The sequence below is a fragment of the Bactrocera latifrons genome, unplaced genomic scaffold, assembly GCF_001853355.1.
Source record: "Bactrocera latifrons isolate USDA-ARS-PBARC rearing strain unplaced genomic scaffold, ASM185335v1 scaffold_170, whole genome shotgun sequence".
Classification (NCBI taxonomy): Eukaryota; Metazoa; Arthropoda; class Insecta; order Diptera; family Tephritidae; genus Bactrocera; species Bactrocera latifrons.
In genome coordinates, this window is record NW_017535186.1 from 587,636 (window position 1) to 608,524 (window position 20,889).

At 35.4% G+C, this 20,889-nt stretch overlaps 3 protein-coding genes across 3 annotated transcripts in view; 1 reads left to right on the forward strand and 2 right to left on the reverse strand.

Moving 5' to 3' along the window:
• LOC108966852 (protein boule) overlaps positions 1–10,318 on the reverse strand; it is a gene marked incomplete in the record, with an annotated part of 16,685 nt that extends 6,367 nt beyond the window's left edge. Inside the window, 3 exon segments of the mRNA XM_018929965.1 lie at positions 5–566; positions 9,054–9,197; positions 10,239–10,318. Of these exon segments, the coding sequence (XP_018785510.1) occupies positions 5–120 (116 nt within the window).
• Positions 10,319–14,354: 4,036 nt separating this feature from the next.
• Positions 14,355–18,041, forward strand: LOC108966878 (valine--tRNA ligase). Its single transcript, XM_018930013.1, has 8 exons — positions 14,355–14,379; positions 14,450–14,674; positions 14,734–15,173; positions 15,238–16,503; positions 16,560–17,009; positions 17,082–17,538; positions 17,607–17,785; positions 17,839–18,041. Exons 2-8 carry the CDS (start codon positions 14,569–14,571, stop codon positions 17,887–17,889), a joined length of 2,949 nt encoding a protein of 982 aa, XP_018785558.1. The 5' UTR covers positions 14,355–14,379; positions 14,450–14,568; the 3' UTR covers positions 17,890–18,041.
• On the reverse strand, positions 18,025–20,570 carry LOC108966879. The gene is made up of 4 exons (XM_018930014.1): positions 20,221–20,570; positions 19,141–19,299; positions 18,991–19,078; positions 18,025–18,909 (listed from the first exon to the last, which is right to left on the reverse strand). The coding sequence occupies exons 1-4, from the start codon at positions 20,402–20,404 to the stop codon at positions 18,126–18,128; spliced, it is 1,215 nt and encodes a 404-aa protein (XP_018785559.1). The 5' UTR covers positions 20,405–20,570; the 3' UTR covers positions 18,025–18,125.
• Positions 20,571–20,889: the final 319 nt, after the last annotated feature.

Consider the following 20,889-nt stretch of genomic DNA (forward strand, 5'->3'; position numbering starts at 1 on the left):
TCACCTTATGCCGCCAACGAAAATTCTGTTTGGTATAAGCGTGCCATACTTTGGGGCGGATAGTGGGGCCTCAAGTGCCGCCGTCGGCGCTGCTCCGGCCGGTGCTGCCATCTTGTGCATTGGCTGTGGTTGTATTTTAAAATTTGCAAAGGGAAGAATTTTGACGGTTTTTAATCACTACCTTTGGGCTCAGAATATCCTTTGGATTTATGCGAATGACTTGTGGTTTCTTTTTGTTTTTATTTTTTTCCTCTTATGGTTTTTTGTTTTAGTATACACTAATATCTAGAGTGCGACAACCAGTATAATCACTCGCAGTTTATTCGCTATAAATTGCTTTTTTGAATGAATCAGATCAGTTCGCTCTATTTATTTGACTATGCGACTTTATTCTCTTTTAAGTACGTGGGCCAAGGCTTGTGGCTGCTTTGAGCTTTTTCGGCGTTGGAGAGTGCGGTTGACGCTGTCCTTGAAATATTTTATCTATTTTTCCTGGGTTAATGAAAATCCGGCTTTATTTCTCGATTAACACCAAATCGGATCTATGATCTCTTTTATTACAAATTCTGAAATACACAAATAAAAAATTAGCAATTATTGTTTGTTGTATGACAGGAAAAATTYTATTTTCCACAAGTCAATATGCTCGTTTATTATTTTCTCTTAGTGTCAGAAAATTTACGTCTCAACAAGGGTTTCAAAAATGTAGTCTTCGTAGTATTACAAAAACTACATCTATTATAGAGGAGTATATAAAAAGTATGTGTTTTATTATTTATTAGCAGCGAAGATCGTGCAGAAGAGTACGGAACATAGAGAATATACATATGCAGTAGCTTGGTAGCTTGTAGACGTGTCTAAAGCTCAATAAGACGRAGGAAAATTATAGTGAAATTAAATGGGCATGTCGGCAAATTTTAGGAGATTACATGGTTATATGATATAAATCCTCTCCAATATAAAAGGACAATAATGAATACTTTTTGATTTTGAAGGTTAAATTGTACTAAAGGTAACTTGAATTACTGATAGTGAAGATAAATAAATTAAGAAGAGAAACTGTATGGTTTTGTAATATATACAAATTTTTCGGTTGGAAAATAAAATTTTTTTTATTGTGAAGAATCGTGTGGAATTTGAACCAAAATGTCTTTAATAAGCCCCAAATAATTCAAATAATAAGTAACCACCTAAGAAAAATTATATACATATACTATACTTTGATTTACTGCAAATTATTTGAAAGATGTGAAGAGCGCTCGCTATACTCTGTCGCATGTGACTGCTCGAACACATAATTATTTACAACAAATACAAAGCATATAAAAGGTAAATATATTTATATATGTAAGTATGTATATATATGTATACTATTTATATTATTACACAAAATATCTGAGACTACGCTCTTTTATACGAAATACCTCTTCACATATTCAGAATATTCTTAAATACAAAAGATCTAAAAACGTAGCCGATTCGATTTCTGTTATATGTAGATACATATACATATATGTATATATGCATGTTTGCATGAAAATGTGGATTTATCTGCTGCTTCATGTTATTTTTTGTATAGTTGTTTTTGAAAACCATTTTTAGCCTATAAATAAACGGAAAAAATGTATGCACGAACTGTATTCTCACACGCCAACAGGGGACACAGTGACAGAAAACACTAATGATTTGCCGGTCTAGGTATATTCCCATCTACAAATATACAAAAATCTACTATACACGAAAAAATATATGAATAAAAAAATAATAATAATAAAAAACAAAGAACAAAGAACAGGAGATCAACCGAATTCTTATTGAGAGGTGCTCACGTACTATTATTTTTTATGTAAAATAAATAAATAATCTATTTATCAATAAAGTGTTTTGCCACGTATTTTCGACTAATATCATTCAGAACCATTGTCCGTTCCCACAACAATCGGGTCTAAGCAACCAGAACGGACTCGAATTTATACCCGCTCAAGGACTGTAAACTCGGTATCAGGCCTCGAAATTTCTTCAGGAATGTTGTCAGTCATATTAGCATGTGGCGTGCTAGTATGGGAGAAAATAATTTTCAAGACTTATAGTGAAAATACATAATTGCCAAAACGAATTTAGACCTCGAAGTATTCGAAATACTAATCACGTGGAAAGTATTTGTTCTAGCAGAGCACTAATCCACTACTGACAAACGTGGCGTAAATTTGGGTCATGAATTTTTTCGACGCATTAAATAGGTAGGATTGACATGTATAGCCGTCCAGAAACTGTGACATCAGCAACTTCCCCAATGAAGTTTTTAGCAATTTTAGTTTGCTAAACGCCAACTGAAGTAACAATAACGACGATTATTACGATGGCACATATGTACATATAAAAGGTTTGCTTAAATGCAACGTGACCATTGTTTAGAAAACGTTATTCACAGATCTGCAAATGTGATCACTTCCACGAATGACGATGTATGTAACTTGCTTTCAAAATTACGTAGCGAACCAATAATGTAATACCTCGGGACAACCGTGCTAATCAAAATCGTTGGAAGAAATTATTCTTGTACATCGATTCTCACTCCTCACTTCGTCAGGAAGGAAAATTCGGTGCACGAGTATATATTCCATTAAGCTATTTTTGGCTTGCTGCGACATATGGTATGAAGAAAATACGTCGCAAGACATCGCTTGTACACAACTACGTATGCTTGTGTGTTTATGTATAAACATACATATGTACATATTTAAGAGTTTTATATACGGCTGCGAGTGATTTTTAGTATGTGTTGCTTAAAACATGCCCAATACACTTACAAATCGTATGAGACTGTCTGCATTCTAAAAATTCACCTTTGGCGATTCTACAAAAACTGAAAACCAAAACAWTCTGCTATTGCACAATGACAAAACATAGATGTTTCTTTCTTCTATTCTATTCTACATACCATAAAAATAAATAAATATATAAGCTTTTATACATATGTACATACATACATAGGTATATAGACAAAAGCATTGAATTCTGGGCTTCGGTGAATATTTTTTAACGASCTCCTTTCATGCATGTCGCCGATTGGGCTTGTAATTTTCTATATGAAAGTGAAAATCGTGAAACTTCAGCGCCYATAATATGATCATAAACAAATGTACGAATAAATTTTGTACGCAATTTATGCATCGGTATGTCGATATATGTACATACTATATGTACGCAGCTCTAGGTATTAGGTATATTCAATGATCAGAGAATATATACAAATATCTAGAATGAAAATCACATTGTTGTRTGTACGTTTTTGAAACTAAATAGCCGTAACTCCAATCGAAATGAAAACAAACCGTAAAGTACTTGTATATAGAATCATTGAACCGTGGAAAAATGCTCTGAACAATAATTGCACTCCATTCTTTAGAAATAGCCGCATCGAGCCAAATAAGGTTAGTTAGTTCATACAYATATATATTACTGCCGTTAATTGATTTATGCACACACATATACACACAAGTATTTTATGTAGYCAATCTAAAATAGTTTATCCAAATAGAAATTTTTGAAATAACTAAATATATTTTCATACTCTTGCAACATGTTACTACGGGGTATATGGTACATATATCATYTATAATATTTTTGCTCAACGGTTTTTTATATCGTCTTAAACTAATCGAGTTAGATATARGGCTGTATATACATATTTATATATAAATGATCAGGATGGCGGGRCRAGTTGAAATCCGGGTGACTGTCGGTCCCTTGTTCCGTGCAAACTGTAACTTCAATAAAAGTTGGGACTGGATGAAACTTGGTATGTGCTTTACTTGCCAAAAAAAAAAAAAACCAAAAAAAAAACGAGTTCGTTGATGAGAGTAATCGGACCACTACCGCGCCCACATATAGCAATAATTGTAAAATTACTAAAATTTTCATTAATCAATAACTAAATACAACAGAGATGGTATGACACAGCACACTTTTTGGCAAAATTACATATCTGGGGACCCAACCGAATGATTTCGACTAAATGCAAAAATATCTTAATAAAATAATAAAATTCTTATAACGGTGCCCTTGAATAAAACTGGATGAAAATTCACTCTAGACTCCATATAACTAATAAACATTTTGCACTTGAAGGTACTTTCCTGGCTTTAATCCTTGCAAATTGCARGGGTAGGAAATGTTCGGTTACACCCGAACTTAGCTCTTTCTTATGTGTTTTATATTTTAGATGAATTTTTTTTTAACTTTTTCACTTTGGAACAGTTAATCCTCACATCTGCGCTAACATAGCTGTGGTCCCTTAAATGAATTTACAATTGCCAGCAGTTTAGAAAATGTGTTGAAGTGTGGATGAGACAATGGCCACTTCGTAAGACGTCGTCATATTTAAATAGGTAATTTAAAGCATTGAAATATAATGAGAACCACCGAATGTAGTTACCAATTACTTCTAAACTAACTCAATTTTCCACAAACATTTTCAAATCGCATGATACAAAACCAATGTACATATGTACATACATATGTATGTGCACCGGAAGATGTAAAAGTTGGCGGGTATAAAATTTGATTTACACGTGAATTAACCACAATTAGTCATAAAGAAAAATAAACTAAGGTCGAAAAGAATTACTTTTCATTATTTCATTATTTCGTGTAGAATGCCACAATGATTTAAAAACAATGTCGAACGTCACCGTCGASCAAAAAATACATCAATAACAGACAACCGTATCGTTATGTCGCTAAAAAGAACGCATTCATATTTTCAAGAGTGATTTCAGGCGATATTTGTAATAAACCTGGCAGGATAGCGARAAAAAGTTTACAAAAAGGACCGTTGAACATGTTGACAACAAGATGMGAYCATATGCTAACGAAAGTCCAGCTTTTAAAAGCTTTTAATTTCCTCTTTTAATTTGTATTACAAATATCTGTGTTTCTTTTATTTAAGTGATAAAAAAAATGAAATGTTACAAACTTTCCTTCCAAACATGAATAAAAGTGAATTTAAAGCCACACGGGTTTATGTACTTATTATTTTGACTATGGTGAACTATATATACCCTGTTTCTCACGAAGTTTGTAACACCCAGAAAGCAAGGCTGTAGACCCTGCAAAGTGTACCATATCATAAATGATCAGCGTGATGAGCGATGTTGAACACTTTTAGGATATAGTGCCATAYAAACTCATGGATCAAAACCAAGTCCTCGTGTATATTATAGAGCTTTATTATTTGGCAATATTATTATTGTCCAAGTCAGTCGTACAAACTCCGAATAAGTTACTTAGATTGGACAACTATTTYTTATTTAAAATTAATTTTATAGAAGTTATGAACGCTAACTTCATTCAGCATTAACCTTAATGTCGGAAACTTTTGCTTTTAGTTTACGGTTGAGCACGCTCTTAAAAAACGCATACACACATAAAAAGTAAAACGTTGCCTACAGTCAGGCGACCGCGAAGTGGAGTAGAGGTTTCAAATACAAACCGCGGCAAAAAAGGCAATTTCAACATTGTTGGACCGTTGCAGACAATGTCAAACYTCCGGGTATATTAATAATGAAGGAATCCAGTGTCGTATTAGCGGTTTGCTTGAATTTTATAGCCCGCTATGTGCAAGAGTACACCCTTTACTCGATTAGGTAATGCACACACACAATTGCCGAAAGTTTTCCTCCTATATACCACACTTTTTTGGATAACTACAAAAACAAAAMAAAAATATTTCAAGTTTTCATTAACTGCTCTTAGAATTCCTCTTGCTAAAAGTAAGCGCAAGTTATGAAGGAAATAAGAGAGTTTGCAGCTWAATTCTCTTCTGCATATGCGAATAGTACCACACTAGGACATAAAGAGCGCGAGTTGCTCAAAGCCGTTTTGCCATGATAACAAGCTACAAGGACTTGTGAGTAGTAAATCATACGAGAGTTTCTCTTATATTTTGTTAATTGTAGCAATTGTAAAATGAGCGTATTCGTTTTGTTATCAGTACTTACTTAATTTTATGGACTACTTTTATATGAAACTACTTCACAACAAACAAAATTTTGTTCGGGACACTCTACTCTATACGATTTGGCGTGAATTGTTTAAATAGACTAATATATATAATATTAACATTTAAATAAACACATGTCCATGTATGAAGATACAGTAAATTATGGCTTTTTAATACAACCTTGGCTATGTAAAAAGCTGACAAATCATTACAAGAGGTGCAAAGGGGTCCTGTGAGATTCTATTACAATTTTTTCACGATTGCTACTAAATCATATTATTCCTCATCAACTTTTGTTACGGTAGTTTACACTCTGACCGATATTTACCGTGTAGTCACCAAAAAAAAAAAAAAAAAACTTTTTTTCTATTTAATGAATCTGGTTATTTTTTTTTTATTTTGCATATTGACTTTTACATTTAACAAAAATGGATAACTGATCCAGACAGTCATTACAGTCAATTATGCACAAAGATTTGGACTTATTCCCACATAAAATTCAAATAGCCCACAAACTGAACACTGCAGACTTGCTGACGCGGCCCATTTCGATTTAAACGGCAACATAAACAAACAAAATTGTCTAATATGGAGTGCTTCCAACCCACAGATACTCCATGAGACGGAATTGCATCCACTTCGTGTCACAGTGTGGTGTGCAGTTTCATCACGCTGCATTGTCGGGCCCTACTTCTTCGAAGAAAACGGTCACACCGTTACGGTTACTGGAGACCGTTACTTGAGCATGTTGAGAGAGTTTTTCTATCCAGAATTACGCCGAATGAGAATTTCTTTCAACTCTGTGTGGTTTCAGCAAGATGGTCCAGCTCCTCACATAGCCCAACCTGTTATGACAGAATTGCGAAGAAAATTTCCCAATAAGCTGATATCCAGAAACTCCACATTYCGTTTGCCACCCAGGTCGCCTGACCTTACTGCACCTGACTTTTTCTTGTGGGGTTATTGCAAACAGGAAGTCTACAAAGCAAAAGCAACAAATTTGAATGAACTAAGGCAATCCATTCGAGAAACAATTGCGGCTATTCCTGTCTCAACTCTCCAAGCAGTAATGAACAATTTTTTGGTAAGATGCCGTACATGTATCAACGAGCAGGCGGGCGTTTAAATTCCATTATTTTTAAAACTAATTAAGCTATATTTAATAAAATTGAATGAGCTTTAACATGAATAAAAGAAAAATGAATTCCATACACTGACAAAAAAAAAAAATTATTTGAGTTTCTTAATGTAGCAAAATTCATCAGCCACCCTGTACATTGATGAAAGTTGGTGGGTGTATGTGTTGTATGTAGGTGTATATAGTAGATACATATTCACTAAACACTATTTTGGAAATGCGGAAAAATTATATAGAATATACGGTGTATTTTGACTTAAATCCGTAATGTACATTATCAAGGTTAAAGCAAAAACCTTTTCCAATATGTTGTGCCATGGTAAAATATTCCCGAAAGTCATACCGAGATTGYCGTATTTTTGTTATCTTTAGTGCATATATGCATTTAACGCATTTAAAACATATGTACATATATCCATGAAGGTCGTGTGAAAATTTTAAATCGATCGGACCTGCCATTTCGGAGAAATTTTTCTTACCGAACATCAAAACAATGTTGCGAAAAACGCGAGTTTTAAGTTTTGAGAGCCCATTACACTAGTTAAAGAATTCACACTTGTATAAATACGCTCATATCTCCGAAACTAACATATTTTTCGAACCTACTTCAAAATTTAAAACAATATTTTCAGATATAAGTAAATACGATATATTATATTTAAAATAAACTGAAATTCACAAGTGGACATAATGTCTTTATGGAAAGCAGGAAAGATTAGATATGTATGTACGTATATTTGAGATTTTAGAGATTGACAGTTTGGAAACAGACGACAGAGGTATGCAGTAGTGTAACCACCAATAAGTAAGTCCTTTAAATTTTAATTCAATAATATCCAGTTAATACTCTTCGTTGCGAACTCGTAAAACAATCATTAATTGTAATTACTAACAATTTTTCAGGCTCTTAAAAGTGCAATAGGAGTATTCGAGAGCGTATAAGATAAGACTTTGAATTTCAACTGAARTCGAGAATCCAGCACACGTGGAAACTTTATTTATTAGGTGCATGATTTACAAATACTGTCTATCATTAACAATAAAGTAAGAAATGTGAAAACAGCAAAGCAATAAAGCGCTGCAAATCGTATAACAGAAATAAAGTGCCCCCTTAAAGCCACACATATCGAAAGTGAGGCTGAATGCAGGCAGATAATCACTATTTAAGCTTGCAATTTTTAATTTACTAAAAAAACAAGGATGCATTAAGAGGATACCARTCTTCAATAGGCTATCGGACATCCGTAGTATCTATGTATAAATGTATGTACTTATATSATTATTAGTACAAGTGTACGCAATTTTTGCTTTCTATATGTCGCCACAACCACATTGCGAACACGCTAACTCACTCAGTGGATGCTTTTTTGAATGCGATGAACATAAAAAAGAATTATCTCGAAAATGGCAATTTATTTATAAAACTTTAGTACATACTTCACACGTACACCCCACGGACAGATCTTCAAGACTCACGATGTGCATTTAAATGCACAAAAAACACACACACGCACACATGCACACATGCTTACACACTGAAGCGCATTTCACACATATGTCGATCGATGGGGTTCGAGCGATCGTTGGCCGAGCATTTTTTCATGCATGTGTCTGTATGTAGATTTGTACTTTAGTACACGTATTTAATGCATTTCGTTTTGTTACCTTTTTGTACTTTATTATACGTGTAGTACATGTATGCATATCTATGTTTATATCATGCCTTGATATATAATTATGTGCGTATGTGTGTAGAAGCAAGGTTTTTCTTTAAAGTATAGCGAAAAAATTTAGATATTTATGTGAAATGGAAATTAAATGCACTAATGCATGCTTACTCACATATAAATATATATTATACATATATATTTGTATGTGTGTGTGTCCTAAATAGAAAACATTTTATAGTACCTTGTGAAATGTATCCGTAAGATAGACGACGATCGCCTGGTGACCAGACCAAACACTTGGTTAAAAGCACAGAGTCACACACACGAAACGAACGAAACGACTGAATCTCACTTTGTTTCGTTATAAAAGCGGAGCGCCTTGCTGCTTCAATTTCAATTTTTAAGTTCGTGTTTATTATTATTGTAGTTGGTGTATGGAACAGAAATATTTGATTATTTCGAGCATTTGTCATTTAAAGAGTGCAATAATAACAATAACAACAGCGWAGTAGTGTTTCGGTAGGTGGGCAATAATAATATGGGGATGCACTTGCTCCAGATGCTTGCGACATCCATAAAAAGGTGCAGTTGCAATGCCAGATACATTTGCCCTAATATGAGCATAYATTTATATATGTGTATGTATRTATGAGCCATATACTAAGTTTATCTATGGGAATTGCCAAGTATTGACAATCAAGTACGCCTTGGCGCAGACGCCCAACAGAATTTGTGTCTACTTGTGTATGAGTATGCAAAAAGGAGGCAGAAAAAACGAGGTTTTCAATTTGCATAGCATGTGAAATTTCGTCAAATGAATTTCATAAYTTGCTTCTTTAGGGAAAACTATTAATACAACGCGTCAAAAGCAAACAAGGTATTTACTTTGAAAGTTGTGTGAGACAATTGCGCTTTTGCAGGACTGGTAAGATATTATGCGATCCTGTCAAAAAATAGAAAAAAAAAACTGCAGAATACATTCTCCTTTGGCACGCAATATAGGTATGTATGTACACATTTCATCCTGCCAAAACTCCTCCCTCGCATGCACATGTCTATATGTAGGCACGCTCTTGTCCTCTTGATATACACTACTAATCAGTATACACAAAATCCCATTAGCACACTGTGCTGTCACATACACAATATACAAGGAACAGATTTTTTATTTTTTTTTTAATTTGACACAATTCGCGCAAAACCTATACGATTCTTATAACAATTCAATATAATCCTTTTCGATTGTGATTTGCTTGTTGTTATTGTTATTTTTAACGGTCACAATTTGACTGTTGAATTGCAAAACAAAAAATAATCGTATGTAATAAATGTAATTTTCTTTGCCACATTCTGTATTTCCGTACTTTTCTTATTTCACTTTTTATTTGGTATTTTGTATATTTTTTATATATTTTGTATATATTACTTTTGGCTACTAAAGCTAAGGCAAAATAATAACTAACAACAAACTGGCACAGAAGTGTTGCAATCGACAGTAGAACAACGACTCAATCGGGTGAGAGCATATACGCAGCCAGCAACCAAGCGAACTAACCTGCCGTGAGAGCTGACGGCATTGAGGCAGTTAACAGACAGTGAAAATTTCTATTTCTAGCTTTCACATGTACACTTGTGTGCACGCTTGTTCGACTTAATGCTCCTGTGTCGAATAGCGGTGCAGAGCGTTAAGCAAGAAAGGCAATTCTCAAACAATATTGCTCACGGTAAAGAACAACATTTTTTGTGGTTTGCTCTCGCCGAAAATCCAACTCGTACCTACATGTGCACACACATGTGTACATTGGAGCAGCGCCCTACTCATTTTCACGACAATTTTCTGGTTACTACATAGTGGGAGAACAAACTCATAATACGCGTATCTCACAATCTCGGCAAGTCTCTGGTCGTATAGGCGGCTTTGWTAGTTATAATATATGGGTGTCGCAATGTCTGAAAGTATGTATATTTGTATGTATTGATGTGTGTATGCGCGACTGTGTGTACGCTTTTCCGCAAGCCAAAAGCTGGGATAAACTACCTATCAGTGTGGGAGGCGCRAACCGAAATGCCAAAGTTTTGGTTTTGCATGGAAATAATAATTGAAAACATTGGCAGTATGTTATGCATAAATGAATATTACCTTAAATGCCTACATATACGCACACATATCCACATACATGCATGCTTACTTTATAAAAATATACAAAAAATGATTTTCTACTGGCCTTGTGGGTATGACAATACGCCTACAAGCATTTGTATATACATCTATGTAAATATTTCGAAGCCTCAATGTGTGTTGTGTATACGTATGTATGTATAAGCAACCCCTGACCCAGTGATAGCAGTATAAATTCACTTTTCATTGTGATACGGAGATGGCAATGCAAATGAGCTAGAATATGAATAATAAAAACTGAAGCTAGCATGTATGTACATATGTGCGTGCATGTAGTCCCAACTGGAGTACCCAACGGGTTGATGTGAACGAAARCAATAAAAGTCAAGTGTAGTACGCCGCATGCAGCCACTCTGCTCGATGCGAATGCTCTTTTACTGGCTTTTCAAAACTYGGTTAGCGTATTTCAAAAGAGCCAGCATACGTACGTTTATATTTTTGAGTAAATATACTAATATACAGCGCTAGATATATTGTGCATAAGCATGTACATATGTGGAAACATGTGTTTCACATTAGTTAGCTTCTAGAGTAGCACTACGTAGACGCTTTGTTAACCTAATATCAAATTCGTTGCTGCTCACCAATTCAATCTCACCGACAGGAAAACATTGAATAATCATGAGAGAGTTGTAAATGAGTGTGGCTGCTAAGCGTTGCATATACGTGTGTAGCCACACTTCTATGCATATATGTATGTATAAAAGTAGTGCATAGGCATGATGTGAGCTGAGAGTTGACTTAATAAACTAAAAGTTTTATTATCTTTTTACTAAAGCATGTGCAATAATAGCCTGTGCGTGGTATATAAGTTTATAACTATTAATATGTTTGTATTTGCCATATGTATTTTGGCCGTTGTGTTAAAACTATTTTCAAAATATATACAATATGAAGTTTAAGTTTGAGGTAATCGAATAATCCAACATTCTCACTTGAAGTAAGGCCTGAAATACAATACATACATATATAAATACTTAGGCATGCACACTTATACATTTACATTTTTAAAGCCATTAAATAGAGCGAAAACAGCAAATCTGAAAAAAAAAACCCCAAATATTTATGTGTGTGTTATTACATAGCAGATACAAATACACAAGTGCWTATGAATATGTTTGCATCATATAATATATACTACTTTTCAAAAAAATTTAGGACAAGTTCGGATATCCATGTAGAATATTTACTACACAAGTTTAACTGGTAACCGTGAGACGAAAAGGTTTATCTAGCTGGTTTCAAAGCTCCGTAAAATAGGGTAYACGCAGTAATGCACACTCTATGGCGGTGTTAAATATTTATTAATTCCAAGAACTATATGTACTATGTATAATGGAAGACTTTTCTAGTGTAGTTGAAACTAATAAATAGATATGGTGTGGAAAAATACATAGAACTAGTGTAAAGATTACAATGAGAACAAGAGTTCTATTCCATAAATATCATAAATTACAATATGCAAGCGATTCTTCAACGGGGTTCAATTTATCGTTTTTTGGACTAAATTTCAAGAAACACTCTGAATTTTCTTTTAAATATTTATTAAATAAYTATATTATATAAAAACTTTGATCAGCATTTAGTGGCTGCTAATTAACAAACATAGACCCCTTTAAGCAAAAGTTCTTATGTTCAAGTGCATATCGGATTTCTTTCTTTTTAATAGCTTTCGCAGCAAAAAGTAAAAATTTCCCTTTCGCTCACTTTCTCATACTACATACTAATTGACTTATACATAGCATGCATATATTTTGCAGTTTCCGCCAATACGTGTAAGCTTCTCCTAACATCTTTAAAGCTCTACGCCAAAATGTAAACTCATATACATATATACGTATGTATACAAATGGAGTCTCTACAGAAAAAAGTATCAGAATTACAACCAACATAAAAACACATCCATGTAACTAGTCCGTACTCGCGGTTACAAGTTTTCTCTTTAACATCGCTCTTTGGATATCCCTGTCATTGCATCACCAATATCAAATCCTCCCACTTAAAATAGCAAATAATTACTGTTTCTCTTCGATCTCTTAGCACAGTAATCCAGTAAACTACCAACCTAATGACACGGAATAGAGATTGGACAGTTCGCGTGTCTGGTTGACAATTTACTCGGCGGTTCGTGTTCTGGTTATCAACTAACTTTATACAAACCTGTATCATGTGTATTTGAATTGCTCCATCAACATTTCAAAAGAACACTTCAGATACTATTCCACCCATATGTTTGTATGTGTGTGTGCGTAAATGTGCAAATTTAAATGACACTTTCGTTTATACAGGAAGAAAATCAGAATAARTATCTATTATCATTAAATGGTTAAAAGCAAGCTGTTTAAAAATATTTTAAAATTTTACCAAAAACCAAAATGTATCACTCACTATTTTTACTACTCAAGCAATAAATTAGAATGCCGGTACTTAGCTTGAAAACGGCCGGTGTAAGATSAACTGCATAAAAAACGCAATCGCAAATTATTAATGCGACTGAAACCGAATCGAGTTTACCAGCAATCAATTTCTCTTCTACACATTAATTATATTAGCAATTTCAAAAATATAAATGCAATTATTCTTTATGTAACATTCGATATGAATATTCAGTTTGTTAGCATAGCTATTATCTTATACATATCCTGGAATCCAAATACAGAACTATCAACGCAACTTTTACACATTTTACCAAGAAGACAACAATAACTTCTACGTAGATGGTAGGCGAAACAAGGCAAAGAAGAACGTTAGCAAAAACAACAATCACCGCGACTTACGCCACCAGCTTGACATAGTGACCTAATTCGAGATTCGATTACTGGTTTTCTCGGAACACATTTTCTTCACAGCAACTTAAGTTATGTTTATAGTTATGAAAAATTGAACGCCCGTTTTGCAAATTTCTCAATTTTATGTTAATTTCATTAATAAGTTTCTGACACAACTAGAAAAACGTAAAGTAAATCAAATAATTTCCCTGCATGTGACCACTTACCACGAAATTCTGAATGTATAATTATTTATAGTTTCTTCCAGTGTTTGTTGGAAAATTTACTGCGCACAATGGTTGTCAAACTTTTATTAGAAAATATCTTCAATAAATCCTAGGATGCTCAATTTTTTTCTTCTGAAAACACAATTATAATTGGAGCAGCAAGTTATGTTATGATCTCGTATTGTACACTTTTGCTTAATTCTTTACCTCTTCAGTATTTTCCCTTTGTTTCTGTACTTTTGACATTTACCCAAAATTGTGTTGCCACTTTTACACGGGAGTTATGCAATGATTTCGCCAATTGTGCTATTTATTGTGAATTAATTTTCTTTTATATTTGACGATCAGTCATTACTATAATAACTATTTAATGGATTTTGCTACACGATTTTGGTATTGTCTTGTATATAATTTCTAATTTAATAAATATCTTAAAAAAGTTAGTGACCTATCCTATATGTAGATCTCATGTTACATTTACAACGATTTAGAGGAGTGTGCATCACCCTATTTATCAGCTGCTTTTAGACTTTTGTAATTGAAGACTTTTATTTTTTCACATTATACATTTTTAAATGTAAAATGCAATCAAAACTAAAAATTTCACGTGTTACAAATAAAGGATTGCATTTTTTGAACAGCAGATATGAAGATAAGTTTTCATTTTATCAGAAACACACATTTGCAGGTACTGTCATATTAGTTTTCATAGACAATTTAAATTTTAAAAGTAATGATTTGTTTTAGCGCTTCCGCCATTAGCCACAGGATATAACCCAGCATCTGTGGAGCAAGACAAATATGTGTTTCAAAAAACACAAAAACATTGTGGTAGTAAACACGGTCCATATCGGATGCTCCTTCCTCCACCGAATGTAACAGGAAATCTGCACTTAGGACATGCTTTGAATGCGACTTTACAAGATGTTATATGCCGTCAGCAACGGCAATTGGGGTATGAAGTAGAATGGATCCCGGGCACGGATCATGCGGGCATTGCTACACAAGTGATTGTGGAAAAAAATTTGTTTAAAGAACGTGGMATTACACGACACCAACTCGGGCGCACACCATTTTTGTTAGAGGTATGGAAATGGAAACGAAAAAAAGGTGACAGGATCATAGAAGATCTGCGTAAACTAGGATGTACGCTCGAATGGGATAGTGAATACTTTACCATGGATGAGGTATATATTTTTAATTTCCAATTGTAAGAAGAAATTTTAAAAAGTGTATTATTTCCGTTGGCAGAAACAATCACGAGCTGTCAATACAGCATTCATTCGTCTGTTCGATGATGGTCTCATTCAACGACACAAATCGTTAGTCAATTGGTCTTGTGCGCTAGAGTCTGCTATCTCCGACATCGAGGTAGACTTATTAGAGCTAAGTGGACCCACTACACTARCTGTGCCAGGTCATAAAGCCAGTGTGGAATTTGGAAGATTGTACGATATTAAATATCGTGTATGCAATTCAAATGATGAAATAACAGTTTCGACAACGAGGCCAGAAACTGTGCTGGGCGATGTTGCAGTGGCTGTACACCCACAAGATCCAAGATATGAAAAATATCGCAATCAAGAGCAAGTTTTTCTCGACCATCCTTTTCGTAACGAACAGATTCCTCTGGTTTTCGATGTCAAAGTAGACCAGAACTTTGGCACTGGTGCCGTCAAAATCACTCCCGCCCACGATCGTAATGATTATGAAATAGCCAAACTACATCTTCTGGAACCCATACAAGTATTCACAGAACAAGGGACTATTACAGATAAATTTGAAGTATTTAAGGGTTTGCCTAGATTTGTAGCACGCGAACGCATTTTGGATGAACTCTCAAACCTTCAGCTGCTGGGGGCTGCCAAACCACATGCCATGGTATTACCCATCTGCTCGCGTTCAAAAGATGTGGTAGAGTACATGTTGCGACCGCAGTGGTTTTTGCATTGTAAACCCTTGGCGGAGGCTGCCATCTCCGAAGTGCGAAGTGGTCGAATGAAAATTCAACCTGAAAACTTCGAGATCGATTGGTATCGATGGCTTGAATCATGTCGAGACTGGTGTATTTCTCGTCAATTGTGGTGGGGACATCAAATTCCCGCCTACTTSGCTACAGACATTGAGAGCAACACCTGCTGGGTAGCTGCACTAAACACAGAAGAAGCYACAAAACTTGCTAAAACGAAATTAAATGCAGAACTTCGGAGTGTGGAACGAGATCCGGATGTGTTGGATACATGGTTTTCCTCATCACTGCTGCCCTTCTCTGTATCCAATTGGCCCTCGTCGGAGTATAAAAGTCGCTATCCAATGGACTTAATGGCAACAGGACATGATATTCTATTCTTTTGGGTGGCTCGTATGGTAATGATGGGCGTAAAGCTAACAGGTGAGGCGCCATTTAAGAGAGTACTCTTAAATGGTATTGTGTGCGATGCACATGGTCGAAAAATGTCGAAAAGTCTTGGTAATGTAATAACGCCAAACCAAGTTATACAAGGCGCCAGTTTAGAGGTAACTGCCATTAAAAGGTTTTATGTATTTATTATACTATTTAATTTTTATTATAGGASCTACAAAAAGAGATACAGGCCTCTTATGATGCGGGCATACTAAGTCAAGATGAATTGAAAAAATCCCTTAGAGGGTTGCAAAAAATGTTCCCGCAAGGCATACAACAATGCGGCACAGATGCACTTCGTTTCACTCTATGCAGTCACAATATAAAAAATCATTTTGTCAACTTCGACGTGGCCGAGTGTTACACCAATAAACTATTTCTGAATAAAATCTGGCAGGCAACTAGATACACCATTGGTGCGGCTGAAAAGCTGAATTTATCTCTTACGGGTATCGAAACTATGGGAAATTGCCCACTAAGCAAATGGGACCGCTGGATACTCAGTCGTTTGGCAGATACTTTAACAACAGTTAGTCAAAGTATCGAGAAACACGACTTCCACTTGGCCACAGCAGCGCTTAAACAATTCTTTTATAATAACCTGTGCGACGTTTATCTGGTGCGTATGCATTTCAAATTGTTGGAGTGATTTTAAAAGCATTTCCGTTATAATAACACTTTTGATTTGCAGGAAACCACAAAACCAGCAATTAATGAAGGTACGGCAAATGGTTACATTAGTTGTGCTACATTGGCGACTTGTCTAAGCTGGGGYCTTCAAGCAATGTCCGTGTTTACGCCATTCATCGTCGAGGAGTTGCTGAAATATTTGCCACGTGGCATACATCTGCACTTGGGTAGGTACTTTAATGCTGATGTGGAGGGGGAAATTGAGGTGATATTGACAATCTGTCACGCCGTGCGGCAGCTGAAGAGCCAAAATAAAATATCGAAAAAGCATGAACCATGCCTGTTTATATTCGTCTCTGATCCAAAGGCTCTTGCTGAGCTTGAATTGCATTTGAAGCCAATAAGCGCCCTGACACTAACCACAGAGGTATTTGTGGAACTTTTAACGCCGAATGAACTGAAGTTACGCAGGCTGTCGTTTCAGTTCTTCTCAACTGCGGGACATCACTGCTCTTTCGGTAATTAATTTTTAATAAAAAAAATCCTCCGCCGCAAATACTTATTTCATTAATTGTGTTGCTTTTAGGTTTGCAAGTAAATACAGTTTATGAGCAAACGAGAAAAGTAGTTAAACCCAGTCATGAACTGAACCAAAAAAAACTGGATCGCCTGCAAGCAGAACTGGAGCGCTACCGTATGAGAATCAATGACGAAGGCTTTCTGCGCTCGGCTAGTGAGCAAGTGCAAAAGCGACACAACCAAAAGGTATATGTGTCAGCATTTTTCTTTGAATGTCTATTAAAACTTCTTTTTTTCAGATTCAACAATTAGAATTAGAAATAAAAAATATTCGAAATTTGACCAGTTAAAATATGTTAAAAAAGTTAGGAAAATGTATAAGGCTTTGTTAAGTTAAACTTTTTGTTGTTGCCTTACTATGTACGGAGCTTTAAAAATCGGAATTGTACAGAACTATGTATTAAATAAATGTAAAAAACAAAACGATTGATAAAACACTGAACTATAAATCACACATTTATTCTCGTAGATATTCCTAACTAATTTTAATGTAAGCCCTAAGTTTAGTAAGTTGCCTTCAGTGGCGCTAAACTACAGGGCACGAATTTTGAGAGTACAACAAATGAAAGCCTCGATTCGACATATCCAAATCCTCATTTCCGTCCGTCACCGAGTAAAGCACAAAAGGTTTCGTCGCGCTGGTTGTACTCACCAAACCAAGTCCACAGAAACGATCGCTAGGCAATGCCGCCCCGTTTTGCGTCGGGTTCGGTATGATAATGAAATCAGTTGTACAGTTTTGACTTTGTACCGTTAATGTGGCGAGCAGCGATGGATCAATAACGCCCACATCATTGGTTAATGTAAACGAATATGCATCGGAGCTCACTTGACTCCACGTAATTGAACAAATGCCTGCACCCATGCGCACACAAATGCCATACTGCTGATTGGCGATTTGCCGCGTGCCTGCCACACCAATTGAATTTGCAAGCGAGTTAGCAGCTGAGTCGTAGTTGAAGCTCGACACTGTTCCACTAGAATCCATGTAGTATTGCAGACAGCCCGATGGCGCTTGCGTGGCAGATGCGCAGGCGAGTTGTGCGATTTGAAATTGCCATTGGCGATTGAACGTGTAGCTATCAGATGTGGCGACGGAAATAGTGATCGGCGAGTCGCCATTGAAGTCCACATATACATGCTGGCCATTATTCTCACCACAGATTGTGGGCACCCTCGATCCACCCGTTATAGTAAGGGTGTCGGTTACACAAAAACCATCACCGTTCGGCGGCGCAATCGACAGCGATAGGAAGTCAATGCGCAGTTGACAGATATTACTATCGCATTTCGAGACAACAATTGTGCAACTGTATAAGAGTGCATGAAGAAAAGTTTATTAATATTCAATATATGTATATATTTGAGTTTCAAAGCGTAAGCAGGCTTACCGTCCGCCACCGGCATAAGTGCCTGGGTAGCCGGAGTTGTAAAAATACGTATTGTTGTAACTTGTTGAAGAGCCGCAACCCAGTTGATCTACAGATTGTAATTGAGTTTGGCAATTATTTTTAATTTGGCTTTTATGACTTCATACTAACATATGCAACACACTGCTTGTGTTGTAATGGTGCTGCAAGTGCCAGCCGCCACACCACCGTTATCACTGCATTCGCCACGCACCACACATGTGCCAGCCAGCTGATTGGCGCCCACGCAGACATCATTGGGAAAACGTCCAATTGTGTAGAAGGGAAACCCTGATTGGGAAAGGTTTTTAAGGGAACAGGTGTAATGAAATCGGATTAAACTGTTATATTTAAAAACTTGACTTAAGTCTGTAAATACAAACTCTTCTGTTGATCTCCTAATAATAATGTAGTAATTTTGTTTCAACAAATTTTAAACCACAGTCGCAATTGTTTATAAACTACCATTAACTATGTTATGATGAGTATGTATGTATATATTTACATGGGCTAACGGGTTTTTATCAACATCTAATTAAAAATTCCTTAAAGTATGCAATAAATTGTTACTTGCAAAAATTACCAAAAAACTCACAGAAACTGTTTCCTGATCTCATAATAATATTGATGTATGCATGAGCTCTGGTATCTAATAGTATGCGATCGGGAACATTTTACTTTTATATTCTAAAAACTAATGCACTGTTTAAAACCGCTATCTTTTTACGCTTAAGAGGGTATGTACACATTTGTTTGTTTAATTAATTGTCAATTCGTGGGATAATAATTGTTATAAATACATACTGACCAAAAAAAAAGTAAAATTAGGTCACACTTATGGTATGTAGTTAGCACTTCTGGATGAATTGCGCATAATTTACACATACATATGCACCATATGTACTTATGTCTGTCACAACGGAAATGGAGTAATGACCATAAAGGAGATAATGTTCAACCGACAACAGTGTTTGGAAGAGTTTTTTTTTTAAATTTATACGAAAACTTGTAGAGTAGATGTAGGTATGTATATGTACATATATGCATTTAGATTAATGGTACACTGGATGAGGATGATGAATGCAGCGTTTGTAAATTATATAATAAAGTGAATTGTAAATCTATGCAAATGAATTTGTGTATGTATTTTATATGCGTGAGTTGGCTTTAGAATCGAATGGTATTGGTTAACACTCGCGTACACATACTCACATCTGGGAGATCTCGAATGTGAATGATTTTGAAGTATTTCATTGGTGGACATCAATGTGTCAATAGGTGTCTCTAATGAATTTTGAAATGATAATTCTCTGGGATACTCATTAATATCCTTACACATAACATAACCGATAATGCCCAGCGTTATCACTCCGGCGATTACAGAGACGAACGTCATTTTTGCAAAATATACTTCAATTTTGTATGAATATTCGTTTTATCACTTCGTTCTGATATATGTATATTTTACACAGTTCTCTAATTGTTAATATTTTTGTCAATTGAATATTCTTTGTGTACTTATGGCCACAAAATCACTAATAAACCCGAGCAAACAGCTAAACCGAACGTGTGTTCTGCAAGAATGCTCGAAAGTAAATGTCTACTCCAGCATTGGTGAAGCAGATATGATRTGTCTGCAAGAATTTGCCCGTGCTCTGAGTAATGGCATCCAAACTTCTGCTGCTGTCGCAAAGATGCTAATTACAATTGATCACGCTCKGTAGTGTTTGCGTGTGTGCATGAGTAAACCTATGGGAAGTTCTGTTACTTCATTGGTTGGTTGATGGTAGCAATTGACCGCGATTGATCGGTCAGAATATTAATATATGTAGTTCAACACGAATGTTTGTTGATATTCTGCTTTTAACACAATCGTGATGA

What these genes read in the sequence shown, in the direction of transcription:
- LOC108966879 (XM_018930014.1), bottom strand. Translation starts at nt 20,404, where the DNA reads ATGACGTTCGTCTCTGTAATCGCCGGAGTGATAACGCTGGGCATTATC. An exon ending in ACAAGCAGTGTGTTGCATAT is followed by an intron (nt 19,079 to 19,140) that starts GTTAGTATGAAG and finishes TACAATCTGTAG; the next exon opens with ATCAACTGGGTTGCGGCTCT. An exon ending in ACTTATGCCGGTGGCGGACG is followed by an intron (nt 18,910 to 18,990) that starts GTAAGCCTGCTT and finishes ACTCTTATACAG; the next exon opens with TTGCACAATTGTTGTCTCGA.